We start from the raw sequence: 11,984 nt of genomic DNA, 5'->3' as shown, positions 1-11,984 counted from the left end.
TAAAATGTGATCTTTATTGCATCACATTTCACAATAGTCCACCCCCCGAATGAAATGCAACACTTGAGATATACATGATGTAACCGCAAAACATGGCACTATAGTTAACCTGACCACACCCCATTCTGTCACAGCTCACAACACTGGCAAGATAAAGCTAAAAAAAACAGAATAGGGAAGTCACTACAGATGTTCTAGAACTGAGTAAGTATACCTGAAGCCAGGAAAGAACTGCTTTGGTGGATTTTCCTTAAGACAATACGAAACCAGCACTTATTGCCATATTAGACACTACATTGTATATGTTAACCTGAATAGTACAGGGATTGGGGCTTTCAACTAAAATACATTAGGCTTTTTCCATTATTAAAGAGGGAATGCAATTTATAACAAGAATGGGGCTTTTAGAAGCCATTAAGCACTTGTTACTTGAAAGGCAATGGAGCTCTGGTTAGAATCTAAAGGCAAGTGTATACAGTGGGCAAGACAATTTGAATGCAAGTTGAAGCAGAGCATTAGCAAAAATGTCCTAGCCACCAGAAGACTCCTGGGAATCTTCCCCTACCCAGACCCACGTGTCCATGCACCACCACACCACCTCCAGACTGCACCATGACTCTGGGCCGCTGCTTGGCCACCTTCCTGTCAAACTTTTCAATAGCGGTAGTGGTCGGGCTTGAAGGGTCCTTCGCAGTTAAGTCCCAGGTATTTGGCCTGCTTATCTGACAGCTTAGTCAGCTTGACGCCGAGCTTGTCGAGATGGGCGGCAGCCACCTCCTCATCCAGCTGCAGAAAGAAGAGAAAAAGGATATTACAAGTCAAATTCAGAATAAAGTTTCCTTACACTGGGACAAAACGTATTAGTAATGGGTTCAATCGTCACGCAAATCACATTTTCCTCTTAAAACAAAAACATGCTTGGTTGCTCCCAATCAGTAAGGTCAAAATCGCAGCAAAAATGCCAAAACTGGTCTCAATGCCAGTCTCAAGAACAGACATTCACAAAAGAGCTGTCAAAAAAGGCTGAACATTAGGTCGAGCAGGAAAAGAATGAGGGATATCACAGTGGTGGTTCTTATGTTTGACAGACCATGTACTCTTAAACAAAATAAATAAAACTAGATTCTTAAGGCAATAGACTGACCTCGAACCATCCCTGGCTTTGTTCCCAACTTCCCACCAGCATATCTCTTGCGCTCAGCTCTGAGTGTATGGCTTCAGTTAAAGGCCTTAAGATGTTCACCACAACCCATGTGTCACTCCATTTAAAATGACTGCGCAGTGCTCAATTTCAGCTCCAAGTACAAAGAGCCTCATTTCGGCTACCGATTACAGGGTTAATCAAAGCCATTATGCCCATTCAGCCTAGTTTCAATTTCTTTGAATAGTCACAAGACATCATATAATATACTTCATCCATTTGAAAAACGATGCAAAAAAAAAAAGTGAAAGCAATGCTCAAATCCAACTATTCATAACGCCTTAAAATAACAACCAGTTTGATAGTTAAATTGCCAAGACCCCGTCAGATGGTAGAATTGCCAATAGTAATGCATTAAGAACATCCTCAACTCAAGCAGAGACCAAAGAAATAATATATGCATTACGTGGTTCTGCAAACTGGATAAAGGCCACGATGTAATGTTAATGGTTTAGCAGTTCAGACGTCATTTCTGTTTCGTATTGTCGTGTCCTGTATATATATATATTTACACCTTTCTTCGCATATCTTTTATATATTTTATTATCCAAGAACTCAACTACAAAAGCTTTCCTGCAAAAGCTTTCCTGCAACCCGCTTCACCAATTACAAAAAAGTATTATTTACCTCAAATCTGAAAATCCACCGTGGAAGCTAGCCAGGGGCTAATTCAGAAGCTAGCCAGAAAGCTAACCAGAAGCTATCCGATAGCTAGCCAGAAGCTAATCTGTAGCTGCCCAGAAATTAGCCGGTCTGCTGGCTAGCGTTGGTGTTTCAGCTGCCCACGTTTTGTGGTCATCAGCTATTCCTTTAGCTCGATAATCTACCGGCACTTTTGTGCAACGCGACTCGGACCGGAGCATTCCGGGACTTTTTTTTCTCTCAGTTTCCCCGGATTTCAGCCGCAGGCTCTGGACATTTGCAGCTAGCTAGCTGCAAACCGTGTGACTATTGGCTTACGTCGATCCCGGAGCAAACTCAAATCATTCCGGAGCTAGCCAGCTGAGGAGTTCCATCAGCCATTCCTGGGCTACAGTCACCTATCCGGACCCGTTTTTTTGTTTGTTTTGTTGTTGCTGCAGATACGGAGCCCCACCGGGCCTTCACGACTAACTGCCGACGTTATCTGCCCGAGGGAGTTATCCAACTGGCACCTCCGTCCCGACGTTACCTGAACGCTCATCTGGGGCCCGCTAACCGTTAGCTGTCTTATCGGCTGCTATCTGAATAAGTATATCGGACAATTATTATTATTATTATTGTTTTTTATTTTTTTCTTGGGTCACTATATCTATTTTGCCAATTTGGATTGATCCCCTCTACCACACGGAACCCCACTAACCTACCGACGGAAACGCACGAGGTATCTACAAATAGACTTCCATACTATGCTATCTTGCTACCGATAGCCATCTACCCGGCCAGCTGTCTGGATCGCCGTGACCCCAACCAACCTCTACTCACTGGACCCTTATTGATCACTCGATTAAGCATGCCTCTCCTTAATGTAAATATGCCTTGTCCATTACTGTTCTGGTTAGTGTTTATTGGCTTATTTCACTGTAGAGCCTCTAGCCCTGCTCACTATACCATATCCAACCTCACAGTTCCACCACCCACATATGCGATGACATCACCTGGTTTCAATGATGTTTCTAGAGACAATATCTCTCTCATCATCACTCAATACCTAGGTTTACCTCCACTGTATTCACATCCTACCATACCTTTGTCTGTACATTATTCCTTTAAGCTATTTTATCGCCCCCAGAAACTTCCTTTTACTCTCTGCTCTAGAAGTTCTAGACGACCAATTCTCATAGCTTTTAACCGTACCCTTATCCTACTCCTCCTCTGTTCCTCTGGTGATGTAGAGGTGAATCCAGGCCCTGCAGTACCTAGCTCCACTCCTATTCCCCAGGCGCTCTCTTTTGATGACTTCTGTAACCGTAATAGCCTTGGCTTCATGCATGTTAACATTAGAAGCCTCCTCCCTAAGTTTGTTTTGTTCACTGCTTTAGCACACTCTGCCAACCCGGATGTTTTAGCCGTGTCTGAATCCTGGCTTAGAAAGACCACCAAAAATTCTGACATTTTCATCCCCAACTACAAGATTTTCAGACAAGATAGAACGGCCAAAGGGGGCGGTGTTGCAATCTATTGCAAAGATTGCCTGCAGAGTTCTGTTTTACTATCCAGGTCTGTTCCCAAACAATTTGAACTTCTACTTTTAAAAATCCACCTCTCTAAAAACAAGTCTCTCACCGTTGCCGCCTGCTATAGACCACCCTCTGCCCCCAGCTGTGCTCTGGACACTATATGTGAACTGATTGCCCCCCCATCTATCTTCAGAGCTCGTGCTGCTAGGCGACCTAAATTTTAACATGCTTAACACCCCAGCCACCCTACAATCTAAGCTTGATGCCCTCAATCTCACACAAATTATCAATGAACCTACCAGGTACCACCCCAATTCCGTAAACACGGGTACCCTCATAGATATCATCCTAACAAACTTGCCCTCCAAATACACCTCTGCTGTTTTCAACCAAGATCTCAGCGATCACTGCCTCATTGCCTGCATCCGTAATGGGTCAGCGGTCAAACGACCTCCACTCATCACTGTCAAACGCTCCCTGAAACACTTCAGCGAGCAGGCCTTTCTAATCGACCTGGCCGAGGTATCCTGGAAGGATATTGATCTCATCCCGTCAGTAGAGGATGCCTGGACATTTTTTAAAAATGCCTTCCTCACCATCTTGAATAAGCATGCCCCATTCAAGAAATTTAGAACCAGGAACAGATATAGCCCTTGGTTCTCTCCTGACCTGACTGCCCTTAACCAACAGAAAAACATCCTATGGCGTTCTGCATTAGCATCGAACAGCCCCCGTGATATGCAACTTTTCAGGGAAGCTAGAAACCAGTATACACAGGCAGTTAGAAAAGCCAAGGCTAGCTTTTTCAAGCAGAAATTTGCTTCCTGCAACACAAATTCAAAAAAGTTCTGGGACACTGTAAAGTCCATGGAGAATAAGAACACCTCCTCCCAGCTTCCAACTGCTCTGAAGATAGGAAACACTGTCACCACCGACAAATCCACTATAATTGAGAATTTCAATAAGCATTTTTCTACGGCTGGCCATGCTTTCCACCTGGCTACCCCTACCCCGGACAACAGCACTGCCCTCCCCTCGGCTACTCGCCCAAGCCTTCCCCATTTCTCTTTCTCCCAAATACAGTCAGCTGATGTTCTAAAAGAGCTGCAAAATCTGGACCCTTACAAATCAGCCGGGCTAGATAATCTGGACCCTTTCTTTCTAAAACTATCTGCTGAAATTGTTGCCACCCCTATTACTAGCCTTTTCAACCTCTCTTTCGTGTCGTCTGAGATTCCCAAAGATTGGAAAGCAGCTGCGGTTATCCCCCTCTTCAAAGGGGGGGACACTCTTGACCCTAACAGCTACAGACCTATATCTATCCTACCCTGCCTTTCTAAGGTCTTCGAAAGCCAAGTCAACAAACAGATTACCGACCATTTCGAATCCCACCATACCTTCTCCGCTATGCAATCTGGTTTCAGAGCTGGTCATGGGTGCACCTCAGCCACGCTCAAGGTCATAAACGATATCTTAACCGCCATCGATAGGAAACAATACTGTGCAGCCGTATTCATTGACCTGGCCAAGGCTTTTGACTCTGTCAATCACCACATCCTCATCGGCAGACTCGACAGCCTTGGTTTCTCTAATGATTGCCTCGCCTGGTTCACCAACTACTTCTCTGATCGAGTTCAGTGTGTCAAATCGGAGGGTCTGTTGTCCGGGCCTCTGGCAGTCTCCATGGGGGTGCCACAGGGTTCAATTCTTGGACCGACTCTCTTCTCTGTATACATCAATGATGTCGCTCTTGCTGCTGGTGATTCTCTGATCCACCTCTACGCAGACGACACTATTCTGTATACTTCTGGCCCTTCTTTTGACACTGTGTTAACAACCCTCCAGGCGAGCTTCAATGCCATACAACTCTCCTTCCGTGGCCTCCAATTGCTCTTAAATACAAGTAAAACTAAATGCATGCTCTTCAACCGATCGCTGCCTGCACCTGCCCGCCTGTCCAACATCACTACTCTGGACGGCTCTGACTTAGAATATGTGGACAACTACAAATACCTAGGTGTCTGGTTAGACTGTAAACTCTCCTTCCAGACTCACATCAAACATCTCCAATCCAAAGTTAAATCTAGAATTGGCTTCCTATTCCGCAACAAAGCATCCTTCACTCATGCTGCCAAACATACCCTTGTAAAACTGACCATCCTACCAATCCTCGACTTCGGTGATGTCATTTACAAAATAGCCTCCAAAACCCTACTCAATAAATTGGATGCAGTCTATCACAGTGCCATCCGTTTTGTCACCAAAGCCCCATATACTACCCACCACTGCGACCTGTACACTCTCGTTGGCTGGCCCTCGCTTCATACTCGTCGCCAAACCCACTGGTTCCAGGTCATCTACAAGACCCTGCTAGGTAAAGTCCCCCCTTATCTCAGCTCGCTGGTCACCATAGCAACACCTACCTGTAGCACGCGCTCCAGCAGGTTTATCTCTCTGGTCACCCCCAAAACCAATTCTTCCTTTGGCCGCCTCTCCTTCCAGTTCTCTGCTGCCAATGACTGGAACGAACTACAAAAATCTCTGAAACTGGAAACACTTATCTCCCTCACTAGCTTTAAGCACCAGCTGTCAGAGCAGCTCATAGATTACTGCACCTGTACATAGCCCATCTATAATTTAGCCCAAACAACTACCTCTTTACCTACTGTATTTATTTATTTATTTTGCTCCTTTGCACCCCATTATTTCTGTCTCTACTTTGCGCTTTCTTCCACTGCAAACCAACCATTCCAGTGTTTTTAGTTTTTATTTTACTTGCTGTGTTGTATTTACTTCGCCACCATGGCCTTTTTATATTTTTATTTATTTATACATATATTTGTTTGCCTTCACCTCCCTTATCTCACCTCACTTGCTCACATTGTATATAGACTTATTTTTTTTCACTGTATCATTGACTATATGTTTGTTTTACTCCATGTGTAACTATGTGTTGTTGTATGTGTCGAACTGCTTTGCTTTATCTTGGCCAGGTCGCAATTGTAAATGAGAACGTGTTCTCAATTTGCCTACCTGGTTAAATAAAGGTTAAATAAAAAATAAATAAATAAAAAATGGAGCATATTTGATAACATACTGCAAATACATTTCCAATTCTGAGAACTCAAAAAAGCTACCTGTGTCCACTTGATATTTTTCACGGTATTCGAAAGCACTTATTTCAACCAGGAGTTAGTGGGGTCAATTTCAGAATACAGTGACACTACATTTTTTTCCTATTAAACTGTACAGAGTTGCAGGCAAAGAAAACCTGGAACCCTTTACAGGTTGTGAAAAAAACGTATATAGGACGCTCACAACTAAATAGCTACAGAATACACGTGTGTCAATCTAATGATGAAAAGACAAGTGCATTTACGTCGCTTCTCTTAAAAATGGCTCACCTTTTTGGGCAGGAAGTGGACTCCCAGGGGGTACTTGCTGGTGTTCTTCCACAGCTCAATCTGGGCCAACACTTGGTTAGTGAAAGAGTTGCTCATGACGAAGCTGGGGTGGCCCATGGCGCAGCCCAGGTTGACCAGTCTGCCCTCGGCCAGGACGATGATGTGGCGACCACTCTTCATGCGGTAGCGGTCCACCTGGCAGGAGAACGGTAGTTTAGGACAAAACTGGAGAACTAAATTACAAAAGACAACATAACGTATATAGCACATCTAGGGTGTGTGTGTGTGGGGGGGGGGGTTAGTCCAACCTGCGGCTTGATGTTGATCTTCTCGGCTGAGTTGGCATTGAGCCAGTTCATGTCAATCTCACAGTCGAAGTGGCCGATGTTGCAAACGATGGAGTCGTCTTTCATTTGCTCAAAGTGTCTGGGGAGAACACCAGTGCATACATTAATGGACGGTTGTACAACTGTGCAAGAGGAGTACAATAGAGTGTCTAGTTTGAGAAAGACACCTCACAAGTCCTAAACTGGCAGCTTCTTTAAATATATATACAGTGGGGAGAACAAGTGTTTGATACACTGCCGATTTTCCTACTTACAAAGCATGTAGAGGTCTGTAATTTTTTATCATAGGTAGTACACTTCAACTGTGAGAGACGGAATCTAAAACAAAAATCCAGAAAATCACATTGTATGATTTTTAAGTAATTCATTTGCATTTTATTGCATGACATAAGTATTTGAAAACCTACCAACCAGTAAGAATTCCAGCTCTCACAAACCTGTTAGTTTTTCTTTAAGAAGCCCTCCTGTTCTCCACTCATTACCTGTATTAACTGCACCTGTTTGAACTCGTTACCTGTATAAAAGACACCTGTCCACACACTCAATCAAACAGACTCCAACCTCTCCACAATGGCCAAGACCAGAGAGCTGTGTAAGGACATCAGGGATAAAATTGTAGACCTGCACAAGGCTGGGATGGGCTGGGCTACAGGACAATAGGCAAGCAGCTTGGTGAGAAGGCAACAACTGTTGGCGCAATTATTAGAAAATGGAAGAAGTTCAAGATGACGGTCAATCACCCTCGGTCTGGGGCTCCATGCAAGATCTCACCTCGTGGGGCATCAATGATCATGAGGAAGGTGAGGGCTCAGCCCAGAACTACACGGCAGGACCTGGTCAATGACCTGAAGAGAGCTGGGACCACAGTCTCAAAGAAAACCATTAGTAACACACTACGCCGTCATGGATTAAAATCCTGCAGCGCACGCAAGGTCCCCCTGCTCAAGCCAGCGCATGTCCAGGCCCGTCTGAAGTTTGCCAATGACCATCTGGATGATCCAGAGGAGGAATGGGAGAAGGTCATGTGGTCTGATGAGACAAAAATAGAGCTTTTTGGTCTAAACTCCACTCGCCGTGTTTGGAGGAAGAAGAAGGATGAGTACAACCCCAAGATCACCATCCCAACCATGAAGCATGGAGGTGGAAACATTATTCTTTGTGGATGCTTTTCTGCAAAGGGGACAGGACGACTGCACCGTATTGAGGGGAGGATGGATGGGGCCATGTATCGCGAGATCTTGGCCAACAACCTCCTTCCCTCAGTAAGAGCATTGAAGATGGGTCGTGGCTGGGTCTTCCAGCATGACAACGACCCGAAACACACAGCCAGGGCAACTAAGGAGTGGCTCTGTAAGAAGCATCTCAAGGTCCCGGAGTGGCCTAGCCAGTCTCCAGACCTGAACCCAATAGAAAATCTTTGGAGGGAGCTGAAAGTCTGTATTGCCCAGCGACAGCCCCGAAACCTGAAGGTCTGTATGGAGGAGTGGGCCAAAATCCCTGCTGCAGTGTGTGCAAACCTGGTCAAGAACTACAGGAAACGTATGATCTCTGTAATTGCAAACAAAGGTTTCTGTACCAAATATTAAGTTCTGCTTTTCTGATGTATCAAATACTTATGTCATGCAATAAAACGCAAATTAATTACTTAAAAATCATACAATGTGATTTTCTGGATTTTTGTTTTAGCTTCCGTCTCTCACAGTTGAAGTGTACCTATGATAAAAATTACAGACCTCTACATGCTTTGTAAGTAGGAAAACCTGCAAAATCGGCAGTGTATCAAATACTTGTTCTCCCCACTGTATATATATTTTTTTTTACCTTAAATTGAACTAGGCAAGTCAGTTAAGAACAAATTCTTATTTACAATGACGGCCTACCAAAAGGCAAAAAGGCCTCCTGCGGGGACGGGGGCCTGGGATAAAAAATAAATACAATATAAATATAGGACAAAAACACACATCACAACAAGAGAGAACACAACACTACATAAAAGGGAGACCTAAGACAACATAGCAAGGCAGCAACACATAACACAGCATGGTAGCAACACAACATGGTACACACATTATTGGGCACAGAGAACAGCACAAAGGGCAAGGTAGAGACAACAATACATCACACAAAGCAGCCACAACTATCAGTAAGAGTGTCCATGATTGAGTCTTTGAATGAAGAGATTGAGATAAAACTGTCCAGTTTGAGTGTTTGTTGCAGATTGTTCCATTCGCTAGCTGCAGCGAACTGAAAAGAGGAGCGACCCAGAGATGTGTGTGCTTTGGGGACCTTTAACAGAATGACTGGCAGAACGGGTGTTGTGAAGGATGAGGACTGTAGTAGATGTCTCAGACAGGGGGGAGTTGAGGCCTAAGAGGGTTTTATAAATAAGCATCAACCAGTGAGTCTTGCGACGGGTATACAGAGATGACCAGTTTACAGTTTGGCAGCTGGCGTGAAAGAGGAGCGATTACGATAGAGGAAACCAAGTCTAGATTTAACTTTTGGCCTGCCTGCTTTGATATGTGCTGAAAGAAGGACAGTGTACCATCTAGCCATACTCCCAAGTACTTAAATGAGGTGACTACCTCAAGCTCTAAACCCTCAGAGGTAGTAATAACATCTGTGAGAGGGGCATTCGTCTTACCAAACCACATGACCTTTGTTTTGGAGGTGTTCAGAACAAGGTTAAGCGTAGAGAAAGCTTGTTGGACACCAAGAAAGCTTTGTTGTAGAGCATTTAACACAAAATCCAGGGAGGGGCCAGCTGAGTAGAAGACCATCATCAGCATATAAATGGATGAGAGAGCTTCCTACTGCCTGAGCTATGTTGTTGATGTAAATTGAGAAGAGCGTGGGGCCTAGGATTGAGCCTTGGGGTACTCCCTTGGTGGCAGTCAGTGGCTGACAGCAGATTCTGACTTTATACACTGCACTGTTTGAGAGAGGTAGTTAGCTAACCAGCCCAAAGACCCCTCAGACACCAATACTCCTTAGCCGGTCCACAAGAATGGAATGGTCTACCATATCAAAAGCTTTAGCCAAGGCAAAAAAATAGCAGCACAATTTGCTTAGAATTAAGGGCAATGGTGACATCATTGAGGACCTTTTAAGGTTGCAGTGACACATCCATAACCTGAGCGGAAACCAGATTGCATACCCGAGAGAATACTATAGACATCAAGAAAGCCAGTCAGTTGATTATCAAAAGTGTTGGAAAAACCTGTCAATAAACAGGCCTATAACAGTTAGGATCAGCTTTATCTCCCCCTTTAAATAAGGACGAACCGTGGCTGCCTTCTAAGCAATGGGAAACTCCCCAGAAAAGGAGAGACAGTACCTGCAAAACACCAGTCTCAACGTCAACAGTGAAGAGATGACTCTGGGATGCTGGCCTTCTAGGCAGAGTTGCAAAGAAAAAGCCATATCTCAGACTGGTCAATAGAAATAAAAGCTTAAGATGGGCAAAAGAACACAGACACTGAACAGCTGAAGATTGGAAAAAAAGTATTATGGACAGACGAATCTAAGTTTGAGGTGTTTGGATCACAAAGACGAACATTCGTGAGACGCAGAAAAAATGAAGTGCTGGAGGAGTGCTTGGCGCCAACTGTCAAGCATGGTGGAGGCAATGTGATGGTGTGCTTTGGTGGTGGTAAAGTGGGAGATTTGTACAGGGTAAAAGGGATCTTGAAGAAGGAAGGCTAATAGTCCATTTTGCAACACCATGCCATACCCTGTGGACAGCGCTTAATTGGAGCCAATTCCCTCCTACAACAGGACAATTACACAAAGCACAGCTCCAAACTATGTAAGAACTATTTAGGGAAGAAGCAGTCAGCTGGTATTCTGTCTATAATGGAGTGGCCAGCACAGTCACCGGATCTCAACCCTATTGAGCTGTTGTGGGAGCAGCTTGACCGTATGGTACGTAAGAAGTGCACATCAAGCCAATCCAACTTGTGGGAGGTGCGTCAGGAAGCGTGGGGTGAAATCTCTTCAGATTACCACAACAAATTGACAACTTGAACGCCAAAGGTCTGCAAGGGTGTAATTGTTGCAAATTGAGCATTCTTTGACGAAAGCAAAGTTTGAAGGACACAATTATTATTTCAATAAAAAAATAAAAATCATTTTTTATAACCTTGTAAACGTCTTGACTACATTTTCTATTCATTTCATGCATGTTTTCATGGAAAAACAAGGACATTTCTAAGTGGCCCCAAACTTTTGAACGGTAGTGTATGTAGAAGTAACTTCTGAATGTTTTTTCCAGTGCTGCATTGAATCATTTAATACAAATAATGCTTGACTGTAACGCTGTCCCTGGCAAAAAAAAACGTTTTTGCGACCAATCGATTGGTTGAAATTTTAAAATGTGAATTTTTCCATATGTAGACACCCTATGTGTTTTAATAAAATCAACTATATGCAAGCTACGGAGCTTGCCTGATGCTAAGCACACTGTGATTAAATAATTAAGACACACAAATGACTCAAGAGATCAAAATACATAAAAAATGAAATAAATAAAAATTTCCCAACCCCTCTCCTCTTCCTGGCCTTTGCAGATTATGCCGTTACGCTCCTGAAGTTGGCGGTAATAGGCTACACCAGGCGCCGGCAACCTTCTCCATTTGGCGTGACAATTTATCATCTTACCATTTGTACTAATTTGCGTGCCAGTTATGGTTTTCAGATGCACATTTTTGTAGAACTGTTTCATTTAATTTATAACAGTCTTCGAATCTCAAAATCATTGTCATGTGGTTAATAAAAAAAAGTATATCTAAATGATAGTGACAAATCTAAAAGTTACTTCGATTGCCATCCATGTAGAAATAGCCTACATAAAGCAAACAAATAAAAACATTGT

General features: G+C 43.7%; 1 protein-coding gene across 2 annotated transcripts in view; it reads right to left on the bottom strand.

The window, feature by feature from the left end:
* Positions 1–11,984, bottom strand: part of ahcy (adenosylhomocysteinase) — a 49,317-nt gene continuing 37,333 nt past the window's right edge. Inside the window, exons 8-10 of one of the 2 annotated variants that reach the window (XM_071386323.1) lie at positions 7,073–7,190; positions 6,765–6,959; positions 1–786 (exon numbers count right to left, since the gene is read on the bottom strand). In XM_071386323.1, coding sequence (XP_071242424.1) covers positions 655–786; positions 6,765–6,959; positions 7,073–7,190 — 445 coding nt within the window. In that variant the 3' untranslated portion in view covers positions 1–654. The remainder of the gene's footprint in view (positions 787–6,764; positions 6,960–7,072; positions 7,191–11,984) is intronic. The other variant, XM_071386332.1, reaches the window with a different exon arrangement.

The sequence above is a fragment of the Salvelinus alpinus genome, chromosome 2 (assembly GCF_045679555.1).
Source record: "Salvelinus alpinus chromosome 2, SLU_Salpinus.1, whole genome shotgun sequence".
NCBI classification, from domain to species: domain Eukaryota; kingdom Metazoa; phylum Chordata; class Actinopteri; order Salmoniformes; family Salmonidae; genus Salvelinus; species Salvelinus alpinus.
This window is presented reverse-complemented; position numbering and strand designations above follow the sequence as displayed.